At 26.9% G+C, this 26,235-nt stretch overlaps 2 protein-coding genes and 1 non-coding gene across 3 annotated transcripts; 2 read left to right on the forward strand and 1 right to left on the reverse strand.

Annotated features, from left to right (window-relative positions):
- Positions 1-7,610: 7,610 nt before the first annotated feature.
- On the forward strand, positions 7,611-7,681 carry TRNAG-GCC. Its single transcript has one exon. It is a non-coding gene; the product is annotated as a tRNA-Gly (tRNA).
- A 3,439-nt stretch (positions 7,682-11,120) lies between these two features.
- Positions 11,121-12,746, forward strand: LOC107030830 (LOB domain-containing protein 16-like). The gene is made up of 2 exons (XM_015232067.2): positions 11,121-11,456; positions 12,211-12,746. The coding sequence occupies exons 1-2, from the start codon at positions 11,169-11,171 to the stop codon at positions 12,616-12,618; spliced, it is 696 nt and encodes a 231-aa protein (XP_015087553.1). The 5' UTR covers positions 11,121-11,168; the 3' UTR covers positions 12,619-12,746.
- Positions 12,747-21,391: 8,645 nt separating this feature from the next.
- On the reverse strand, positions 21,392-22,374 carry LOC107030882 (LOB domain-containing protein 29-like). The gene is made up of 2 exons (XM_015232101.2): positions 22,096-22,374; positions 21,392-22,002 (listed from the first exon to the last, which is right to left on the reverse strand). The coding sequence occupies exons 1-2, from the start codon at positions 22,372-22,374 to the stop codon at positions 21,547-21,549; spliced, it is 735 nt and encodes a 244-aa protein (XP_015087587.1). The 3' UTR covers positions 21,392-21,546.
- Between the last annotated feature and the right edge of the window lie 3,861 nt (positions 22,375-26,235).

Below are 26,235 nucleotides of genomic sequence, written 5' to 3' on the forward strand. Positions count from 1 at the left end.
TGACTGATTAATTAAGGCCATGAATAGTCTTTGCATAACAAGCTTTTATTTATTTTTAATTAACATAACAAATGAATGTCATATTCATGCAACCAAGTCTATGGAAAAGGATAAGTAGAAATATGGAAAATGGAGAAATATTGTCTACCCAACCAAGACTACTAAGTCTTCATGTGGGTTTGGTAGGAAGGAAAACATTTTATGTTTTTCAAAAAAAAAAATTATTGTTCGATTGGTTAATGTTTTCGAAAAATACTTTATTATAGGAAAATAAATTTCTTAAAAAATGAGGAAAATGATTATCTTAATAAGAAAGGAAAAATAAGTTACACAAGTATTGACATTTCATATTGATTGTATCACTCCTCACACGCCAACATACTTCATCTTCATCCCATTCTTGTAGTCCCCATCCCCGCTACCTAACATCCCTAGTCCACCCCACCTCTCATCAGGGCGATGCTATAGCCTGTGAAAGATAGACAGTCGAACATCATTCATCAAAAAATTAAATTGTGTATATAGATAAGATATTCTTTATTTATATGGGTATATGAATAAATAAACACTCTTAAACACAACAAAAGTCTATGGTCCAGTGATTAATGTGTCCATTTAAGAGTCTAAGGTCCCTGATTTGATTCATGCTTGCTGCATTTTAACAAAATTTTCTTTAAGAAAAAAAAAAGGAAAAACAGAAATAGTTATCCAGTATCTTTCTATTTTTAACCTTAAATTTAATTACATTTTATTCAATGATTTTATTAACCTAAGAATTCAGATTTTTTTTTTCTTTATATTTCAATTGATATTAAGTAAATTGTTAGATTAACACTCTGCTATGAAATTACATTTAAAGGTAAACTTAAAAGTCATTTTCTCTATTACTCTTTTGATTATTTCTAAATTATTCTTTTAAAATATGTAAAATACTTAAAGAATCTCAATTGAAAAGATGGTGAATATGGAGAAAAAGTTTCAACAATTGTCTTAAACTATGAAAATGTACAAATATCCTAAATTATGAAAATAATTTCAACAATTTAAATTAACTAGATGGAGTGAGTTCAACCAGTAGATACAAAAAAATTCTTGACTATTTCTGTTAATTTTGATTTATATTATTGATAGTTTTATAATTTATATTTTCGTTTGATTTAATTAGATGATATGCAATTTAATTTCAAAATTGGGTACACCCATTCACCAATAGAAAATAATTTGTGCACCTATTTCGCTAAAAAAATTCACTCTTTTAAAATTTAAATATTCTTAACGAAATTTTTAACTCTGCCATTATCTCCTATAATATTTGTCTAAATTATATTCAAATATTTTGTGGATAATATAAAAAAAAATACTTTTTTTCAGAAAATGTTTTTCTTGGTACTAAACTCAAGCACGTCAAATATGATAGATTTGCATATTTCATAAATTAGTATAAATAGTTCATTCACATACACGAGTGCCTTCTATATATTTTCTTTTATATTTTTTCAACAACACACATGCCCACATAGATTTAATTAAATTACTATATAGTTGCATTTTAATTGGAATCAGACTTGATTTTGATGCATCTGAGATCATGGCTTGAATCATCATTACCAAAACCTTTGGCATTTTATTTTTTGTTTCTAAGAAGCAGCCAGTATATACATAGTTAAACAAGAAGTAATTTTCATTAAAGATTTTTTGGAATAATTAATTAAATTGGGTGATATAATTGCATGGTGATGGAGATTGTAATGACAAAGAGATAGTGAACGTGTGTCAATTTAATTAAGCCTTAAAAAAGTATAATTAAAGAAAAAAAATCGACTCAATATTTTTTAATTAACAGACAAAAAGAAACAACAAAAGCTGTAATGTTGATGGATCATTTTTAATTTTTACATCCTATCATTATCATTGTCATGGGAAGCATCCTTTGTCTTTCCTCAGCTCTCTATAATTAAAAAAAGAGCAAACAGTTAAAAACACATTTAAATTATTTTATATTTTTAAATTTCATATTTAAATTATTAAGTGTACAAATATGTTTTATCTAATAAAGTATCACGAATTATTTATCACAATATATATTTTTCCTATATGAACTATAGTGATATTTCTAATAGAATAAGTGAACAATTGATAACTGCACAATATTATAGTTCATATATAAAATTTGCATACTTATTAATTCAGATGTGCAACTCAAAAATTGAGATTTAATATTTTAGAAGGTTATTTTACCCCATACTGGACACTAATCTAGATTGATTAGACCAGCTAATATCAAACACCACTTAATTGTCATATTTATGTTCTTGGTTTTGGCCTTAGTTTCAATCTGCAGTCAAATAATATAGACGTTAGTTTCATTTAAAAAGTCATTCAATCAATACAATATTTATTTCACTCTTCATTATTTTCTACCTTTTTAATATTACATCTTCTTTCTCTTTTAATCTATGTTGTGAATTTATTTAACTATAGCATAAATAAATCTGATCTATAAAGTAACTTAAAAAGTGTAACTCATTTTCAATATATATAATAGTGTAATGATAAAAAAAAAATTATTCGTTTTATTGGTAAGTTAATTATATAGATTAAAAAGAGAAAATAATATATATATATATATATATATATATATATATATATATATATATATAGATTAGAAGAATGAAAAAACAGTATGCACTTATTCATGAATAAGTGGTAAAAATTGACAAAAAATTAAAACTTTCAAAGGGGAGATATACTAAGAAAATAAATTGATAAGAATAATAAGAGATGATATAAATGAAATGTATTTAACTCAATGAAGATTTCTAGCTATAAATAGAAAATAACTTAAAGTATAAAAGGGGAGAAATTTTAGAAAAATAATAAGGATAATTTCAATGCAGAATTTTTTAGTCAACAAATTAGGACAATAAATCAAAATGACAAAAAATTAAAACTTAAAAAAGGGAGAGATACTAACAAAATAAATATATAAAAATAACGAGAGATGATATAAATGAAATGTATTCAACTTAAATGAAAATATCTTGCCATAAATAGAAAATAGTTATAGAAGGGGAGAAATTTTAGAAAAATAATAAGGATAATTTCAATGCAGAATCTTTTAGTCATCAAATTAGGACAATAAATTAAAATGACAAAAAAATTGAATCACTATATAAAGAAGGAATATACAAGCAAAACAAACAGAAGCAAAGTTACATCTCTTTTAATTTCGATATGAATAACTTTCATTTCTTTCTGTTTGTTGTTCTTTTTCTTCTCAATTCATCACTAGACGTTGTTGCTATCAGAATTGAGGATGTTTCAATCAAATCGTTAAAAGTCAAAAAGGTTTTTCGATCTTTGCTAGAGTTAAGAGCTTCAAAAAACTTTAAGTCATCCTTGCATGAAGTTCCTGCGGGACCAAGTCCATCACACAACTTATCGCCTCCTCCCAATACACTGAAACTCCATAGTGGAAAACTTCATATGATGTAATAATTCAACAAAATTCTTTTAAATTCAATATATTATTCGATCTCTTTCAATGTGTAGCATATTATATGAATCTGAAATAAAGTTAGTTGAAATATTCTTATAAATATTTGTTATTGTTCTCTTCATTTTCTTTCGTTTAATTCTTTTGAATATATATATATATATACACACATATTATTAGATTTGCTCTAAGTATGTATAATAAATATTAAAATTGTTTGGTTTTGGAAAGTCTCCCCCACCCCCTTCCTTCGGTCTATCGTTTTTTCAAAGTTAATAACTCTGGAGAATTAAAAAAATGGTTTATTAATTTTATGAAATAATAAATATTAAAAAAGTATTTGTTTTTTAAATAAAAACTGCATATAAATAAAAATACATGAAGTATGAATCGAAAAAACATACTTTTTCTGTTTTACAAAGAATGATTTAGTTTGACTTGATATGGAGTTTAAGAAAATAAAGAAGATTTTAAATCATGTGGTCCTAAATTAAAGTTATGTCAAATATATAAAATTCTCCTTTAATCTTGTGGCTTTAAACATGCCACGTGAAAACTTGTTATAAAAAAATAAAGAGATCATTCTTTGTTAAATAGACTAAAATTAAAAGATTATTATTCTTTTAATTAAGATACATATAAACAGCCGGCCTGTAATAACAAATAGAGCTACATAAATTATCCAAACCCTGCCCCCACATTTTTCAAAATAGAAAGCTTATAAATTGACTCATCTTCCATTATACGTTAATTACTCATTAATTTCATGATTATATAACAATCAATCAGATCAAATCAAATTAACCAAACAAATTAAGGAAAACTCCAATATTATGAAGAACTCGTCAACTCATCAAGAAGTTGACCTTCAACAAAAACATCAAGAAAACGGTATAGGTCGATTTTATGAGTGTGTTTTTTGCAAAAGAGGATTCAATACGGCTCAAGCTTTAGGCGGACACATGAATATTCATAGAAAAGATAGAATCAGAATAAGCAGATCAAGTCAAACCAACGGGCCTTACCTGACATGTTTTCCGGGCCATACACCTACGACTACTATAGGCCCGTTTGTGATGAACGGGCCTGATTGTGGATCCGAAGATAATAGGCCGCAGTGTCTTAATTTGTTAGGAGATGATTGGCGTATATTTCAATTTGGTGAAAATATGGAAAAGAATAAGGGGATATCAGAAGATGATTTGGATTTGGAGCTTCGATTAGGCCATGATCCTTAATTAATTGTACTAATTAGTAAGTACCTTCATCATTAATGGTGCAGATATTGGTAAGTAGTATATATATTGTACTAAAAGTATATGCTTGTTTATCTGAAAATTAGCCCAAACTATATATTAGGGTTTTTGTGTGATTAGGTAGTACCGTATTATTTGTCAGTTCCCTATTTTTTACTATGTATTACTAATAAATAAGAATTCAATTTTATGTTTAGCTATCTAGCTTCTTGGGTTCTCACTTTTTATTTATTTATTTTCTAGTCGATTTTGAAGTATGTATTGAAACTTCGATTAAATCTGAATCACAGTCTACATGGTCCATTTGGAGTGATGCTCCCTATGGGAGTTTCTACGTACCCAAAATTCGAACCCGAGACATCTTATAAGAGTGAAGCAACTCGACCAATGCATGACAACCCATGGTAGTGTTCTCACATTGAAGAATGCTACATTTTGCATTCAACTAATTAAAATTTGCTTATGCATATAGATGGTATAAGATCTTTGTATCTTGGAAATGCTTAGCCTAGACATACTCCATTCTCCCGTTCTTTTCTTGTTATTATTATTTATTTTATTGTTTTTGCTACAAAAGATGTATTAATTCTGTTTCAATTTATTGTCTTTAGTTTTTTTTAATCGATTAAAAAATAACGTGTTTTTCCTTATTTGACAACTCTTTAATTGTAACATCTCAACACATTTAACACCACAAGATTTAAGGTAGTTTGGTACATTCTAGTATGAGAACAAGATTCAAATCATTCAATTCCTTTGATTGCTACTTTTAATGTGTTTTCTAGTCTGCTTCTGTAAAGAAAGGAGAAAAGAGATCAGGATAAGTCTTTAATTAAACAGTCTACGTTGATCACTTATAATAAGTAAGTTATTATCCTATTAAATTTTGTTAAAGAATATATAATATTAGTGTAATGAAATTATACTCGCACATACTTATCTGTTGTAGTAGGTAACTTCTTTTTTTTTTTAATTATTATTATTTTTCTTTTATGATTCTTGGTAAATGCTTTGAAGTTTCGATGGATTTGAATTTGTATTGAGTAGGTCTTGTTAATGGCTCTTATCCATTTCATTGATTAAGGGTAGAGGCATCCTATATGAAATCTCGTATGTATTCGATTTCTGGACGACACGATTACATCTCGTAGCAAGTGTATAAACACCGATATATAATAACTATTAATCGGTGTTGGTACCAACCAATTTTTAAGAATATAAATCACTTTTATGAAGTTGTGTCTGTAGAAATTCTTTGACCTTGTAGCATAGAAAATCCTTTAAACTTAGTAGTCCCTAAATCAATGTTGGGTCTCATTTATGTGAAGAAACTTTGAGAAAATTGCATATACTAAGATAATTTATCAAAATATGTATATTCTTGTTCTCACTCTACCAAGTTAGTCTTGAACTGGATATTTGAACAATAATATGGGGAAAATATGGGACATGATGTTATGGACAATTATATTGTATGGAAACTAGTGGAATTTGGCAACTGTCTTACTAGTATAATCACAAAATATGTGGTTAATTGTATATCCTATAGATCATGGCTTAAGTCACTCTAGAGGAATTAATACACAGGTTATTACTTGGGGTGACAATTATATAGTTCCAAAATAGTGCTCTTGTAATTCCAAGGTACTTTATTGTTAACATTGACTAAAAAAAATTATATATTAAAACAATAAATAATAATTTATTTATTTTTAATAAATAATTGTTGAAGTCAATTTTCAAAGGAAAAACACTAGCAACCTATGTATCCTTTCAATAAATTAAAGTAAAGAGACTTATCCTAGGTCTAGACGAAATCGAAACTTCATGTTTTAATTTGTTTGAGTTGAGACAAATATTTTATATCATAAGCAAAGTTTTTTTAGAAAGAAAGAAATTTTATTTGTACGCTTTCATTTAAAGAAGAAGTCTAATATCCAATAAAATAGAAAGTTTTGTTAACTTCACATTTATGAATATACTAAACTCCCTCTAATATATAATGAATAAACTGTTTGACTAGGATAACGCCCCAAACATACCTATGACCAACTAAAGAAATTGAAATAAAAGTACCCTAAACTATAGAAGAACAAGAACTCAAGGGGTCGGCTTAGTTGTGTGTCATATATCATAGAGCTACAAGAATTTTCTTTAAACATAAAAATTATATTTGTATATTACAGTTATAGTTTGCATAATTGTATTTCATAATAAACATAAATATATATATTTCGCTATACGTATACAAAAGAAAACAGTTGTATAATTTCGTTGTACATATACAAAAGATCAATTGTATAATATGTTTTGATATACATATACAAAAGATCAATTGTATAATATGTTTTGGTATACATATACAAAGATCAATTGTATAATATGTGTTTGTATAAAGAGAGAAAGACAAAAGAAAATTGGGCAATGGAAGATTATATTATAATCACAAGTTTATATGATGAAAATATATGCATTTGTATTTGTATATACAAATTTCTTTCGATTTATATACACACAAACACAATGTATACATTTGTGTTTGTATAAAATAACAGAGGCGAGCGAGATCTGGGAGAGGGAAGAGAGGAGAATGTAAATACATGTATATATACAATTTTTTCTCACTTTATAAAAACAAAAACGCACATTTTATTCATTTGCGTTTGTATAAAAGCGAAAGAGGCGAGTGAGATTCATCGCAAGAGACCTGATATAGCAACAGTTTGCTATTAGGTACGATTAAATCAAACTATGGTTATAGCATTTAATTTAAATTAATAGTTCGTATAATATACAATTTTCCCAATTTTCTATATGCACACTAATATTGTATGTTAAAAACAAATTAAAAACAAGAAGCACCAGTGGTCTAGTGGTAGAATAGTACCCTGCCACGGTACAGACCCGGGTTCGATTCCCGGCTGGTGCAAACATTTTAGTTTTATCTTTTGTTTTAAAAGAAACAAATTGATTTAGCAATTGGGTTAGGAGAATGATAATCAGAGATATTTCTTAATCTGAGGGCTTTAAGAAACACATTTTGAGGCCTTTTTTCCACAATGTATCCATTTGAATATTATAGCTGTGTTGTTCGATCCATTCAAAAATATCTAACAGGTATATATTAAATTTTTCAAAATTAATATATATTTGATAAATTTAATAGGGGTGCGACAATCAAAAGTGAAAACAAAGAAGGCATAGGAGTGAATCTCATGATAATATTTTCTTCTTACTCACCAAATACCAGATCACTTTAATAACAAAATCACTTATTTCTAAAAATATATTTTCCACAATTTCCTACACACCCTCAATTAACTTTTTAGTTAATCCTAGGTCATATTTATGTTTGCACAGATTTAATGGGCATTTGGGAATTCATAAATCACAAAACTTCAAATTCCAAAGGTCTTTAATGAATGTATAATACCAAGAGGTTGATATTCCGTTGGGAGAAAAAGTGATCTTGGACCTAATTAATGAGGTTATTTCTTAAAATCAAATAAAGCAAAACATGACATTTCATTTAATTGAAACCTAATTAAGTGTTATTTTCCCTAAAGTGAAAAAGACGTTAATTAAAATTTAACAAAATATTTATATTTAATTTAATGAATAACATATGAAAAATTACATATATATAATTTCTTGATTTGATTTGATTATTTTCGAAATTATTTTAGTAAAAGATTAAAATCAAACCAAATTATGTTAATTTTTAAAATTTAAATTATAACTTAATCAAACAATTAAATTAAACATCGTTTTAAATATCTCATTATTTGATTCTAAAAAAAGGGGGGGGGGCTCTAAATTACCATGAGCTCATTATGCCATGTGAAATCATTTTTATGATTATTTTTTTTCATGTTCCACACATCTCCCATCAAATTACCTCAAATTGTTTGTCACGTATATATTCAACTAAAGAATTTTTTAATATAATAATTCGTCAGAAAAATAAATTTCGAAAAAACAACGAAAATGAAATAAAGCCCAGTTTGAAAGTCAAAATACAAAAGCATCACCACCACGTGTCATTAGATAAAATCAAAGAAAAAACTAATTTTATTTTTTTATATGAGAAAGCAAACAAATTATTTAGAAGCAGCAGTTCCCAGATGCGGCGTTCGGCGGGAAATTATTTAAAAAATTAGAAAGATGGAAAAATTATTTTAATCTACTTTTAAATAATTAAAACGTAACGTTCAATATTAACATTTAACTACATGACAAATTATAGTGGGCCCTCTTCTTTGTCACCACAACTAGCAAAATTAAAGCTGGTAAACAAACACTAAAATAAAAAAAAAATTTGGGCTTTTCTACATCAATTGGAACTAATATAATAATGCAAATAAGAAACTTAACAAATCAATAATATATACACACTCAAGCTATAAAATATATATAAAAAGATTTATTTAGTCGTTTGGTACGTAGAATAAGGTTAGGTATTATTGGATTTAATTTGATATAAAAGTTTAGTGCCATGTTTGGTTAATGGTATATATAAACCAAACATGGTATAAATTGAGTACCAAACTTGATTATGAGATGTCATATGGACGCAATACATAAATATACTTTTTAATCTGACCTAATTTATATGTATGTCTTTCTATTTTGGACATATAAACATAAATTTGTATAAAATTAAACAAGTAGATACATGAATTTTACATGACATAACACGCTTAAAACACCATGTAAGACACAAATTGCCAAGTACGATATCACATAGGATGTATGAGTCTATTTGTTCAACTTTGTACGAGTTTAAGTGTCTACAATTATGCGCTATCAAAATTAAAGGACATAAATATGAATTGAGACCAAATTAAAAAAACATATTTAATGGATTATTTCCGTCATATTTTTAGAATTATCTTATACCATATCTCAGATAGAATAAATTAATTTAAAAATTATAATCCCAAACTAATTTGATCTCCATACAAAATCACCCTCTAAAATAAAAGATGTGGTATTTCTACATTTTTTTTTGAATAATTTCCTTATTAATTTTTTTTGGACTCCACCACTATACATAAAAAGAGAAAGCAATTCCCCCAAAATAGAGTCAATATCTTAAAAGTTCACTCAACTTTAAAGAAATTATTTAGTAAAGTTATTAAATTTTATTTAATATCAAAAAAATCACTCAACTTAAATATTTATATCAATAAAATCACTCAACTCAATTTATCATTAAAAACATTAACATAAATAAATAAATTATTTTTATGCCATGTAAATATGAACTCCATAAAAAAGTTTTTTAAAAAAAGCATCGAATTTTTTTTATGAATAAACTTAATAATTATATTAGGATATTATTATAAATTAAAATGTAATATGATGAGCTTTATCCCCCCCAAAAAAAGGCAAGAGAGAAAAATTCCGTAAACAATTGTCATGACAAATAATTGGGAAGTGCATGATTTTTATCGTATAAAAAATATATATATACGTTGGCTTAATAACTGCAACTCTACAAATATTAATCTGTTGAGGCCATTAAATTATATAAAAAAAATTTGACGTTCATCCTCATACCAATTTAAAGTGCATAAAAAGATTATACTAATATTTATTCCACTAATTAAATTTATTCTTAAATATTTATATATTTATTTTGCCATGTCAACTTTTTAAATAAAATTAATTGAGTGTTTTGATGAATACAAATGCATAAATTGAATGATTTATTTATATAAAGCATAGTTCGATGACTTAACTAAACAAATTATTAAAGTTAAATGATTTTATTGATACAAAGACATAAGTTAATGATTTATTGATATAAAATAAAATTTGATAACTTTATTAGATAAATTTTTAAAGTTAAATAATTTTTTGAGATATTAACTCCCAAAAATAAAACATATGACTTGACAAATAAACTAATGTTTTCAACGGTATCTTTTTACTTTTGGTATAAAATTTTAAACTTTTTCTTAGTACTGCTCCTTCTCTTCCACTTTGCTCAACAATAATGATAGATGTTTAACATTTAAAGAAAACAAATTAAATATATATTGTCACATAAACTTTAAAGTAATATAATTTGTGATTTACATCCAATGTTGTAACTTATTACATTATAGTTTATCTTTTTTAAAACAATCTACATTGCTTATAATAAAATTATAAAAACTCAATAATTTCTATCTGAAATATGTAAGATCATAAATTTCAAAAATCTCTTATAATATTGCAAAAGCCATAACAAAATGTCCCCTAATAACCCTACACACATACCTTATATTGCCCCCTTTCATTTGACACTCCTTATAAAAACTCCCTACAAAGTCCATTATTAGCCCCACCTTAATTCACATTTGCACCATTTCCTAGTCTGTTCGTGTGCTTTATATTCATCTTCATCTTCATCTTCATCTAATAATATTATGTCTAGTACTGGGACAGGTTCATCACCTTGCGGCGCATGTAAATTTTTGCGCCGCAAGTGTGCTGTTGATTGTATTTTTGCTCCCTATTTTTGTTCAGAACAAGGTCCTGCTAGATTTGCAGCCATACATAAGGTGTTTGGGGCTAGTAACGTTTCGAAATTGTTGTTACACGTTCCTGTCCCCGATCGATGTGAGGCTGTTTTTACTATTGCTTATGAAGCTCAAGCTAGGATCAAAGATCCTGTCTATGGTTGTGTTGCACATATTTACTCCTTACAACAACAGGTAACTTTCATACTCGATTTTTGTTGCTGGTTAGAGTTATACATGCAAAATTTTCATGTTAAAATATGTGAAATTAGGTGTCAGATCCCAAAAGTTTGGCTCAAAAGGATTAGAATTGTCCACCGATGCAGGACTTTTGTCATTCTTTAACATCCCACCTCACGCTTAAAGCTTAGCACCTGGTGCGTGAACAATTTTAATTTTGGGGTTCCCAACATCGAGCTAGATGTGCCCTGCTCTGATACCATGTGAAATTAGATTTTATGTCTAACTCACACCCCAAAAATTAGCTCAAAAGAGGAGGATTGCACAAGACTTATAAGGAGTTCACCCATTTCATTAACCACCGATGTGGGACTTTTGTTATTTTTTAACAAAATATACTTCTAGTTAATAAATTTAGTTATTCATATATAATCATGGTGTTTTATTGGATATTAATAGTACATAAATTAACTTGTATGTTTATGCATGTTTTATTTCCGTGAAATTGTCAAATGCTCTCTCTAGTTTAAAATTTAGTAAATTTTTTAAAATTCAAGAGAATTGTTGAGATAATTTTTCTTCTTTTCATATTTATCGGGTGTTAATTACTTTACAATTTGTAGGAGAATATATAGTACTATGGGAATTTCTTGTTTTTTTTCATGAAGTATTTTCCTTAGTACCTAGCTAACATATATTACACACCCTCAATGTCAATTTCTTTTTTTCTTGGTACGTATATTGATTTGAATTTTGTTAAATTTGTTAGGTAGCATATCTTCAAGCTCAACTTATGCAAGTGAAGACTCAGCTGGCACAAAGTTTACTCAACAATTCAAGAAATTCAGAAAATTTTTATCCTCATCAATGGTCCAACAACAATATGACATCATCTTTCCAACCTAGTAATAACAATAATAATAATCCAACACATACTATGAATTCAAATTCATCACCACAAAGTTCACTTGAATCGATTGATCATTATAGCGATGGAATAAATAATAATAATAATAATATGCCAGAGATTCAAAGCCGACTAGATCAAGTGTTTTATCATCAAGCGGCTTACACTAGTAATAGTAATAGCAGTAGTAATAGTAATAGTAGAAAGAGGCCTTCGCAAACTGAGTTGGGTGAACTTCAAGCATTGGCTCTTAGGATGATGAAAAACTAATTAATAATAATTAGTAGTTTAATTTCTTTTGTTTAATCTTAAATCATGTGTACATAGACTATGAGAGAGAAGAAACTTTTGATCCATATTATGTTAATCAAGAGCCTACAAAGGAGGCCTTTTTTTTTTGTCCAAGGAGATATATAATTATATTATTTCAAAAATTGAACTTTTATTTTCTTTGTTCTTATTTTTATTTCATAGAATGAATATGAGCTTATTATATTATTTATTTATTTATATGTATATAGAATTTATTTTGTTTTTATATGTATATACAATAGATTAGTTAAACTTATGAAAACTTTATTTAGATTCACTCCAACTTAGCTCCTAATTACTATTATAATCTGCTTGATCAACTATACATTTGAAGTTTGCTATATGTATCTTTTTAAATTAATTTTTTATTTTCGTTAGGTGAAAAGTGTATATCAGAATTATCATTTGTATCACAATAGGGATATTGCGTAAAGTTAAAGGATATATCAAACGATTTTTTCTTATAAAATTACTCTTTTAAAAACATGGTCATTATAAATCTGTAATCCCAATGAACCTAATTACTTGTCTACTTTTGAATTGACATTCCTATTAAGAAAATAATTGACATTGTGAGTTTATGATTTTACTCTTTATATTAATTATGAAATGAATGAATTAAAAAAAATTCTATTTTTTTCAAAATAATTAATTAAGAATGTAATAGGTAAAATAAATTTTCATTTTTTGATTTATCAGAATAGATAAATAATTAGCGACAATTAATAATGAAAAAAGTGAACAAATAATTAAATATGAGAAATTATAAAATATGATTTATACGAGGTGGTCTTTGACTAATGAAAGAAGATAATTATCCCTTTTGACATTTTTGGAAGAGGTCTAGGAATTTGAGCTGTACTGATTATGATATCCTTATTTAATTTAATAAATTTTATACTCACTGCTCTTTATTTACATCGACAAAGGATAAGAAGACTTGAATTTCATTCGTTTCTACAAAGAGATCAACAATTTAATAAATTAAACAAGCTAAAAGTCTACCTTCCTGCTAATTCCTTTGCCAGAAATAATTAAATTCAGAATGTGTGATCTATGTTACACGTATAATAAATATACCTCGAATTATTATAAATAGCATTCAGATATTTTTATTATAATTTTAAGACATTGATATTTATATTGTCTAAAAATTAAAGCATATATATATATATATATATATTTTTTTTTTATACAAATAGATATGCACGTATCATAATCTTATTTGTCGACTCGACAGATAAGATTGCACCACGTCACGTTCCTGTTTAGTCTTTTGCTAGAGTGAAGGGTGTAGATGCTCTAATATTTGGAGACAGATACATCAATGTCCCAAAAATATGACGAATAATATATGCATATCATTTACTATAATTCGGGGATATATTATCCTCTGTCCCATAAATAAATTAATTTTGTTTGCATGTCGTTTGATAAAATTATTACGCTCAATATCATTCAGTATGCGGAGTGAGAAAAAGAAAAATATTTTATAAAAAATATTTAATAATCCACCACTATATATCTATAGAACAGAACAATTTTAAAATTAAATATTACAAATCAAATATAGAACAAAATTAGTTATAAATTTTATCTTAAAATTATTATATTTATCTCATGTATCAAACCGCTCCGAGATTCTTAACGTGACAATACATGCAAACTGAAGAATAGACCCTCTAAGGTACATTGATGGAGTAATAAAGTTGGACTGACTGAATACATTATTTGACAATAATTTTTTTCCTTAGATATTTAAATTATGATATACTCTAATTAAATATTTGAGTATTATTATGTTTATATTAGACACTTCTCTCTCTATAATATATAAAATATAATATATCAAATATTGAATACTTTTCTCTCTATATATATATAATATAATATATCAAATATTGAATACTTTTGGATGTATATTTATTATGAAATTTGGTTTCTTAACAAGTCGAGTTCTTTGATTAAGTATGGCAAAAACGAACTAATGAAAAATTGACTACGTTAACAACGAGATGACACTACTTGTATTATCTTGCCATGATTGTGCAAATATATGAGGAACTCATTTTTTTAATTGTTTCCAATTCTTTTGCATAAAACCTTAGTGACAAAATTTTAGAAATTTAAAATTTAATAGTTTTAAGGGCTGATTTCTTTGAAATTACGAATTCAAAACTTATGTATGTTAAGATATAAGTCAAAATAGGTGAGTTCAATTAAATCCGTTAAAAATATGAAGTTGATCGGAATTGCTCAAGTATAGCAATAATTCTTTTGACCTGATTCGACATTGTTATTTACTTTGATTTGATTTTTGTTTACCTAATAGGTCCGCCTTGGCGAGTATATTTTTGAAGTTGCAATGCGTATGGGCAAAATCTACTTTTTTTCGATTTATATAATTTGATGATTTTATCTTAAGCAAACTCCTTAAGAAATTTATTCATCTATGTATCTAAATAAGTGTATGTATGAAAAATTGACCATTGATACTTTTTTGATTATGTGAAAAAGTCATACTAATTTTCATTTGAATTGAAATAAACATAAAAACTAAAAATATTAGTATATAATATGAATTGAGGGTACAAAAAATCATGATTCATTTATTCTGAAAGGTCACACGTTTGAGATTAAAAGTATATCTACTTAATTAAAGGGTCCCTCTTGCCTTTAATTGATGTTAAATTAAGTTGGTTTACCTAACATTAAGTAATATTTTTATAATTTTAATACCCATGATTATATGCACCTGTATTCGAATTTTTAGACAACTTGTCCCCTTAATTAACTGCATTTTGTCTGCATCGTCACCAAATTACGTTCTAATAGCAATTTAAATCAAACTAATTCTCTTTAAAAATCATTTAGTTGAAACATCACATTGTGCATTTAATTACTACTAATAACATTTTGGAGTATCTGAAGTTTTTTTTCTAAAACATTATCGTAAGTAGACAAAATAAGGTTCAAAAACTCTTCCAATTTATCGAAAATGATGTGTACTATAGTATTAACATCTATGAATAAAGAAATTAAAGTTATATTAAATGCTGAAGAAAAAAAATAAAGTTCGATCGAAAATTTTAATAACTTAATACTTTATTTATATTAAAAGTTCATTAAATATTTAAAATTATTGTTATAAAATCCAGAATTGATAAAATTAAAATATTTGATTTGATTCTAATGAATGTGATGGATCTAGTGATAGACCAACTTTCCAAAGACAAAAACAGAAAGAACAAGAAATGAGTTTAGTTTAATTAAATTTAATTAGATCAATCATATTCAGGTATACTTCGAGCCCATGACCAAAAGTCTTTATAAAATAAAAAAATAGAGACAATTTATTAGTCAAGCTGCACGTAACACAATTTTCAAACTTCATTTCGGCGTTAAATAATTGAAACAAGATAAAAAGGGTTTGTTTTAAAAATTTAATAAAGTTACTTATAATATATAATTTATGTTCAAACACCGTAGTAGACTCCATTAATTGCATTTAGAAAAGTAATTATTCGTTGATACTATTAGTTAATTAAGTACACGATGGGTGGGGGCTCTTTAGTTGATTATATTTCTAATTTCATGTTCAATAAAAAAAAGTTCTTTTCTAAAAGTTGTAACAGTGACCAAGAAAAAGAAAGATGACCAGATAAAGTAATCCAACTCATTACAATTAGTATTACTATTATTATTATAAATATTTTAGCTAATATGCAATGTATAATGATAGTATAAACTATGTACTACATAATCGATGCGTATATATTATATACTAATAATAATTATTAGCTCAAAAGACAAAACGAGCGAAAAGAGTTTTAAACTTGAGACACTGGTCACCTCAGAGAGTTGTATGAATTGTTATAGCTATGCAAGTGAATATTTTTAGTAGATCTGACTAAAAATGTTTAAAACCCTGCAACTAATATATGTATACATTTAATAGGTGTTTAGACGATATGATTTTGTATTTAAAAAAAGTATTGAGAGTACTTAGAAAAGTCCTTTTGGAGCACTGGAAATAAAATTAAAGTTTTATGAGTAAAAACTTGTAATTTTTTTTAATTTCAAACTTCAAATTTAAAATTAAAATAATACTAATCTAATTTGATATAAAAACAATTATTTTGAAGCAAAATTCATGGTCAAACGAAGTCTAAATTCCTTCCTTTTGCTTTATTTGGGTCAATGAATGTCCTTTCAAGTTGAAAGAGAGGAATCTGTTATGCTGTTTTAACTGATTTCATGCTGTTGGAAATTAACAATATATTATAAAGTATAAAGTGTTCAATGGACCATTTTATTTTCGAGTCAAACAAAGGAATAGAGGGAAAAAAAAAATGAAAAGATGTGTGATACTTTAGCTTATAAAGAAAGTCAAAAGTTTAAGACACTATTTAACGGGACATCTAGTGAAAAGGTAATAATCTCTCTTCAATTCTAGGATAATTAAGAATTTTATTTTACTGTCTGTTATATGCTATAAAAAATAAAAATAATTTTGTGTAAATTGTTAGTTTAATTTCGGAATTTTTAACGGTCTTAAAATTTTTCTACTGAACTTACTAAACTTAGATTTTCTTTGATATATTCTCGATGTGTAATACGACACAATAAGTGGTCTCAAACTCTTGTACACTATATAAAAAATGAGCTTTAGCGATAATTAATTAACAATTACCGCTAACTATGTATTTTTATCGGCAATTAACACTCTTTGTATATGTCTCTAAAGACTTTATGATATTGGATCTAATGACACTTAACTACTGTCTGTGAAGACTTTAGCTCCCTTTATTTATGTGTCTATTTATTGTCGCTAAAAGTTTTTTTTGTTATAGTGATGGGAGCATGGAGTTTTTAATAAAAATATAGAGAAGTGTTGAAAACACCCCTAAATTTGACGAGAATTTAGGGGTGCATTTCACTAATGTCACAAGATCGGGGTGTATTTAGCTTTAATTAGTCAAATAAAAAAATATTTTTAAGAATGACAATAATTCCAAAATAAAACTAACAATTTGCACCAAATTTAAACCTGTTTTTTATACTTTTCTCTTTTGAATTAATTAGAAATAAAAAGAGTTAGATTTTTTTTTTAAAAAGAGATAATTATGTATAAGAGCTATAATGGGTAGGCAAAAGTAATTAGTTTAAACTTCAATAGTTAGAAAAATAAAGGAGTAGATAAAGATGATTAATTTGATTTTTGTGGACAATTATATACCTTTCTCTAAAAAATTCCTTCTAGAATCTGTGGCTAAAATTAAAAAAAAATAAAATTCGTGGCCATTTTAGTAAAAAAAAAAAAGTACTAGTACTTAATAAAATAAAATTGTAGCCTTGAGTTTTCACCAAAAATTCAGCTAGAGTTGGCTACTAAAAAGTGAAGGCCTAACAGTAGGGAAATTCACCTATCATTAAAAAAGATTGAAGATTGGTGGACTGCACACGTGAGAAATATCTCTATTTAAGTCAAGTTTTTTCATTTTAATTTGTTTTTCTATTTTTCAAAAATATTATTAAAAAAAATATATTTTTTCTTCATAACTTTGTAAACAAGTAGTAATCTCATGTTAAAGGAAATGAATTAAGAAAGAAATAATTCTAATATTGTGGTTCTTCTTTCAGAATTTCATTCTAAGACCTAAGTATGTCATTTCAACTTTTCATAAGTCATTTTTAAGACAACAAATACAGAATTATTTTAATATATTTTACATATTTTTAATTTTAAATTGTGATAAAAAATCTCTTTACCTTTCTTAAACTATAAGTCAACTTAAAGTCAGGATGAATAATTTGAAATGAAGGAATACTGGTACCTACTTTCATTTTAAAGAAAATGACATTTATATACTTGAAAAATAATTTTTTTATTTGTTAAGATCGTTTCCAAATTTTCAAGATAAAATTATGATATATAATCTAAGAAAAATCACATTTCAAAACCTAGTTATTATGATTGGAAGGTTCAAAATTATATAAAACGAATATATACTATGAAATATTAATACGAAATTCAAGTCTCATACCTTACGATGTCGTATAACAAACGTATCTATCGTTCTCGTACGACTCAATGCAGCCTACGATCCAAATGGGCTTTTAGAATGGCTTGGGCCTAATTGCCTTGTAGATGCAGAAAAAGTCTAGCCACTTTATTCAAATACTAAAATTATTCAAGAAATTAAAAGTCCTATTTATTTACTATTTCTAATTTATGTTGTAATTCATTTATTAATTTTGAGATTTGGAAATGAGATTTTTTCCTCTTTTATGTTTATAATAAATGGATTTAAGATTTTCAATAAAAGTAGATATACTTTCTCAGAGTGTAGTAACTTGCAATCTCAACGGCCTTAGTTAAGAGCTAAAGTTATAAGCAGCTTGATGCAATAGTTGATCACAATCGCGAAAAGAGACGAATGTAGAATTTAATTTTTTGACTTCTTTTTTTTTATTTTTATATTGAGCCTGTTATGTATTAGAAGTTAGCAGATTCATATAAACCAGATACCATTACTCTGCATCCGCGTTTGATTGCGAAGTCAGGTATTTTACTAAACATATTTGAGTGTTCATTAATATATACCGGATCGAAGCTCGTAAAAGAACTTCTTTCGGTAAAAAATTACACAGTTTATATATAGTTAAAATCATATGTATATATAGAGTAGATGTTCAATCTTCTTTGACCTTTTCGCGTGTGTTTTCTTCTTCATACTTTGAACTCCGTAATAAAAATTTCAGATCCACTGTTGAATATATATACATAAAATATGACTTTTTAGAAGAAAAAAAATTATTCGACTGAAACGATGTTCATCTTGTATAATTATTGGATGGATGGGAAGTGTACAATAATGTCTTCTTATTTGATGAAAACAAACATCAGGAGACTGCTCTGAGCATAAAATACAAATCAAAACATATAAAAGATATTCATTTCTTCTATTTAAATTATAATAGCGTAAGAGATCTCATTTTCTCTCGACTTCAGTATAACATCACTTCACTATTATAAAAATAAAGATTTTTCTCATTACGGATCGGTGTGAAAGTTGTGCTATATATAGAACATGCTTTTTCACTCATTTTCAACTAAACCAAAATCAGTAACAAAATGCATAGTCAAAAATAAATTCTCATTACTCAAATAATGAAATACATCCTAATTTTTCTGTATAAAAACATTACTAGTTTTTCTTTACTCGCCGATTTAAAAGAAAACCCTAGAATAATAGGTTTCTCCCTAAGAAAGTATAATGAGTACCAGCTAAGGATCAAAAAACTAATGACTCTTTGAAATTATCAACTTCTCACACAACTAGTATTTATTGAAGTTCAATTGAAACTCCTCTATGCTAATATCTGGTATGCAATAACATGAATACTAATTAACTTATAATTTTGCCTTAAGGCACAACTTATGTGACCAGAAATGACAAATGTCATAACAAGAAAAGCAAATAAAATTAGCAGATTCCTTTGTACAACATCCTTCAATGCAACCCTCAACTTTCAATATGTGGTACCAAAGTGTTGTAATAGAAGACTACAACAAGTTTCAACATTCAAAGACGGATCTAGAGTAGGTTCTGTGAACTCAACTGATATACGAACATGAAAGAAATTAAATAAGGTATACACACATATTCTTGAACCTAATGACAATACATAAAAAAATCATGGATCCGCCATTACCATCATCAACACAAAATATTGATAAATTCTACACATCATCATGATCTTTTGTGCAAGATTCTTCCTTTGCGGCTTGCAGGATTCTAAGAAGCAGAACCTGACATTTACAGTCTATTGTTGACTGACCTATCACTAGAATATTACTTAGAACTTGTCTCTAAGTTCTCATTGTCAGTATAATATGTGATGTATGTACTTTACACCTAACAAAGTTCATCTAACTTAAGGTTAAACATTAATTACAAGCTCTAGTTTCAATCATTAATTAAGTATCTCCAACAAGTAGTATGAAAACACTTTTTTAATCATAATTTCATAGGGATTGGCATTGCAGGGGATATAACAACATATTTAACTCATCTCTCTAATTAGGAACACTAATAACATTATATAATTATGTATATGCATGCACTCTACTACAAGTAATAAACATTTATATTAATGATCTAAGATCAATAGTCCAGCTTATTATTAGCACATAAGAATTATATTGCTTGGACTCTTCAAAAATATTGAAATGTGTGTGCCAGATTCATCAAAAGTAGTGTATTTTTGGAGAATTGGCATAGGTGCGGCAATATTATTGGAGAGTTCGAGCAACATACACTTGCACTCTCCAAAGTTGCGGACGCACCTCTGTTAGGATATATCCTTCTAACATGTACTACTTACACACCTTATGACATTTTTGAAGAATCTGAACAACATAACATAAGATAAATCAACCAAAAAAATTTTCAAGAAGGATTAGGGTAGCAAGTCATTTACAATATTGTAACTTAAGCTAAAAACCTACAAATTGGGAAAGCATATAAAGAGAAACAATGAGGTTCCTTTATGATAGTAAGGTCTATGATTTAGTAGGTCTTGATAGATCCTCTGAAAAGCCAAATTAAGGAGTACTGATAATTAATAAAAGACACAGATCATTAATTTATTAAAATATACTAATAATATTCTACATATATCCAAGGTTACACATGACCTAAGGAGAAACAATTGTAGGCAGAACCATAGCTAATAGGCTTATGATGTTTTTTTTTTTGAACATTTTTTCTAGGGTTTCTAGCAAATATATCATGTCAAGTCATAAAAAGGCTCTTTTTAGCAATACAAAATTGACAAGAGTAATTAATCATCTCAACTTAGTAGTAGTAGTAGTAGTACTCATGAATGTTGAAGATATCTGAAGGCAACTGATTGAAGGTCATCAACAACATCATGATCTTGAAATGTCCATTGCTTGTTGTTGTCAAATGAAGAATCTACTGAGCAAGATCCACCTTCTTCAAAACTTGACAAATTTTCCTTAATTGGAACCACAAAATTAATATTCTCATAATTATTACCCATATGGTAACTATGATCATTTGATGTCATGTTGTTGTTGTAATTGTTTTCATCATAATATGGGATTGATGATCCAATATTATTGTTACTTGTCAAACTAGAATGATCAAATTGAGGCATAGTGTTTTGATTTTCAGATTGATGATGAAACCAACTTTGAACATCTTGAAATTTGTCATAATTAGGGTTTGTAATATAATTGGAACCATTTTGTATGTTTTGAGCTGCAGCTTGTTCCTTGAGTGAAGCAAGTTGTGCTTGTAAATTAAAAACCTATAACATCAACAAAAAAATAATCTTATAAATTCATAGATCAAGTAATTAAAAAGATTTCTGATTATCAAATTATAATTAACTATCATGTACCTGTTGTTGAAGAGCAAATATATGTGAAACACAACCATAAATTGGATCTTGAAGTCTAGCTTGAGCTTCATAAGCTATGGTGACCGCGGCTTCTCCTCGATCACTCACAGGTATATGAGCTAAGAGTTTAGAGACATTGCTAGCCCCAAACACCTTATGAATAGCTGAAAAATGTGTAGCACCTTGTTCATAGCAAAAATAAGGAGCAAATACACATCCTTTAATACATTTTCTTCTCAAAAATTTGCAAGCACCACAAGGGGAACCAGTGCCTGTCATCTTAATAATAGTAATATTATTTAATTTGATGGTGATGATAATTAATCAAGCTAATTATTTTGTGAGTTCTTAGCTCTAATTGCTAGCATTATCACCATGTTTATAAACACTAGAGGAAGAGAGAGGTGGATCATAAAATATTGAATACTAAATTAACTTAATTGATAGTGGTTCCCTTATTGGGCTACATTTTTATTTATTTTTTGTAATATAAAATTCTCTTTACCCCCTTACATTCTCAAATTAACATCCTTAAAGGACAAAAGAGGTAGCAAAAACCAAACCCATACATCTATGCTTGCTGCTAATTCATCACTCAGCTTATCAATGTCTTTCAATTGATAACTACATTTATATTTGGGAGACGTTTGATCATGAAAATTTGTCACTTTTCTTTCAAAAAAATAAATTTCGAAAAACACATTCTGTCATAAAATTTCAGAATTCAATATTCGAAGTCTTCAAAAAAAATTTTGATTTTGAGGGACTTAATATACATTTACTGATAGCGTAAAGAATTTTTACACAATCAAAATAATTAATATTACTTGTTATTGCAGATGAGTTTAACTAATATCCACCGTCAATAAAAACTTTTATTATTTTACATAAGCAGGTAAGTTTTATAGATAATAAAACTTAAATGAGACAGAGGAAGTGTTTTTCAGGTAATGTAACAATATAACATTTCTTTTATGAGTATGAAGTTTAAACTCTAGTATGTTTTCTGTCTTGTTTTTAATTAGAAATTTAAAATTATCTTTTTTATCTTTAATGGAATAATTTACCATCATAGGAATATGTAAAATTTCATTTCTTTTCTAAATTTTGTGTATAATCAAATGTTTGTATATATGGTCTAATCAAACGTGTGAAAGTGGCTTATACTGTTATAGGATAATTATTCTAGGAAGGTAACCTATTAACTACAATAATCAATTATTAGTTGTTGAAAAAAGGGTAAAAAATTATTGGACATTTGGAGTATGGTACAGTTTGAGTAAGTTATTGTTTTTTATTTTCTCATGAAAATGGTTTGTTTTGCAACACAATATATATAGAGATGTCTCAAACCTGGATGTATGCTAAACGAAATTTATCTTTTTTATTTTGTGTTTTTAAAACGTTTAATTATTCGAATGTATCAACATTATTATTTTCTTATTTTTTTACTAATGATTCTAGCTATAAAAATCTATTTTTTGAGATGTAACTAGAGTTTGTATTGAAAAATGAGAGATAGCAAACAAATTACAAATATTAAAGGTCAAAGACCAAAGAAAACTAAAATGCTCAAAGACTCCTATAAGGCAATTAGAAGCAAACGAGTATTGCATATTTCTTTTCTTAAATGATTTTTTTGTGTGTGTTGAGGGTGTGAGTGTGCGCGAGGGTCGAGGTAGAGCACTGATTAAGAATTTAGGAGTTCTAAATTTTTCTTTTTCAAAATAAGAGATGAGGTTCAAACTACAATTCTAGTGTGAAAATATTTACACGGTGACTTCTTTATCACTGAACCATCAATCAATTTTGTTAGGGGTTCACAAGGTAATATACATATATATCTATTTTATTTTTTAGTACGAATACATGATCAAAAGTTACTAAATTCGTTCAAACCCACGAACTCCCACCTAGCTTTGTCTCTGTGTGGAGTGGGGTTGGGGTAGTTGCATAGCAATATTGACCATGTCTATTATTTTATCGAAAAATTATACTATTACACATATATAAAAAGAAATGTTTTGTATACAAATTAAAAAGATTGTTTTAAAAATATATATTAAAGTTTTGAATATTCTGATTAAAATTTCTAGCTTTGTCCTGGAATTAATTAAGGAAATGAGAAAAAAAAGATAAAGCATTGTTCATTTTTGATTGTTTATACAAGTTATTAGAATATGTTTGGGAACAAGAGAAAGTAGCTTTTAAACGTAGTACTTAATTAGTGAGCAGTGTAGCTACCAATATTTGTAATTTTGTATTATAGTTTTGTGTTTTTCCTAAAAGGTTTATTCTTTGACAGATGTGAAAGTCACCTATATATATATCTGGACAAACTTTCTCACATCTTGTTTAATTAATAGTACTACAAGAAGAAACATTTTGATTAGACAAAAGATAGGAAATAAATAAACTACATACGTAATATTTCAATATTTTGAAATAACAATATAACGTAGTTTAGTGTTTTTAAATATGAGTTGACTATAATTAGTTCAGAAGGTCATTCGACTACGAGACTACGAAATTAAAAGTGTAAAAATAAGCATGAATTTCATAATTATCACCGTATAAATCAAATCCCATTCACAATGGGAGAAAAGACATCATAGGAATATTTTACTAAATTATAGGCTGCAAATTCTATCTCTAATTGTGATATATGACATCTATGTACGGTGTATGTATTTTCTTAGCAAGAAATTAAATTGTTGCTTACACGCTAATCTATGTATTTAATTTAAATTTCTCTCTAATAGAATAATTAAAACAAACCTAATCTATCCTACTCCATGCTAACATTTTTGCAAGGATATGTTCGTTTGGCACATTTTTATTTAAAAGTATAATTAATCACTCTTTCCAAGAAATTATTTTGGGAAGATAAACTAATTATAAAAGAAAAATATTATCCAAATAGTAGCTTTTAGGAAACATCTTTTTCCCCAGGGAACTTTTTTTCAAAAATATCTTTAAATTAAGAAAACATTTTTAGTGGTTCTTTAGAAGAAGAAAAAAAAAGAATTAATTACAATTTGTTTATACATGTATAGAAGAAGTTATTAGGTTAATTTTATTGATATTTCAATTGTTAAAGTACTAGCTAGATTTTGTAGCCTACATAATTAATCCCTAGAAAAAAAAATTGTAAAGAGAAATAATAACTAGCTAAATTTTAGTGTTTGTCTTTTACCCTTTTTTCTGGTACAAGGCAGAATTAAAAAATAAAAAATAAAAAAGGAGTATATGCTAATTATATAAAATGGAGAAAGAAGAAAAAAAACATATTTGAGGACAGTGGAATAGAACCATCCAACGTGGGGAAGCACGTATAAACTTTGAGTTAAAATTATAATTAAAATTTCTTACATCATTATCAAGTACTTATTATTACTTATTATTTAGTTTTAAATGATAAATTTCATATTTTTAAAAAAGTTGTATTTGTAGGTATTATCTAAGAAATTTATTTATAGCAATGTTGTACGATTGTACACGCAACTTGAATTAAGAACGGAGTTAGCTAGGGTGTATGATAGTGCATTAGGCCAAATCAAATAGATTTTGTAATTGTCATACAAAATTATTGGATAATATATGAATCATTAATCTAAAAACTTAATAAATCATAGAAATATTAGATTTTTTTTAAAACTCATAAATTTCAAGTTACGACTCTCTGATCTGATATAATTTTGGTAATAAGGGATGGGAAAGGGAGAAAGAATAGAGGCTTCTTGTAATTGTGTTTGTTTAAGGCAAAGGAGGTCACAGCTTGTCGAGCAATAGTGTATTTGTTATGATTAACTAATCTTATTGTTTAATCATTAATCACTTTCAATCACTATCCTGTGTCACTCCTAGCCACCAACATGTAGACCTTACCCCAAATGTGCATTTTGGACCCACTCTTTACAACCCCTAATTATGACCCCTCACTCCACTTTTTTTTTAAAAATTTTTTTCTTATAAACATACATATAAAAGAATAATTATATTGTTGTAGTTTGAATTAATATTAATTTAAAAAAAATTGAATTTTATTTCATATACACATATATTTTTTCCATCTCATTTTATATGATGCAGTCTGACTTGATACAGAGTTTAAGATAGAAAGAAAATCTTTTGAAATGT

The sequence above is a fragment of the Solanum pennellii genome, chromosome 9 (assembly GCF_001406875.1).
Source record: "Solanum pennellii chromosome 9, SPENNV200".
Lineage (NCBI taxonomy): Eukaryota > Viridiplantae > Streptophyta > Magnoliopsida > Solanales > Solanaceae > Solanum > Solanum pennellii.

What these genes read in the sequence shown, in the direction of transcription:
- LOC107030830 (XM_015232067.2), top strand. Translation starts at nt 11,169, where the DNA reads ATGTCTAGTACTGGGACAGGTTCATCACCTTGCGGCGCATGTAAATTT. An exon ending in TTTACTCCTTACAACAACAG is followed by an intron (nt 11,457 to 12,210) that starts GTAACTTTCATA and finishes TAAATTTGTTAG; the next exon opens with GTAGCATATCTTCAAGCTCA.
- LOC107030882 (XM_015232101.2), bottom strand. Translation starts at nt 22,374, where the DNA reads ATGACAGGCACTGGTTCCCCTTGTGGTGCTTGCAAATTTTTGAGAAGA. An exon ending in TATTTGCTCTTCAACAACAG is followed by an intron (nt 22,003 to 22,095) that starts GTACATGATAGT and finishes TTGATGTTATAG; the next exon opens with GTTTTTAATTTACAAGCACA.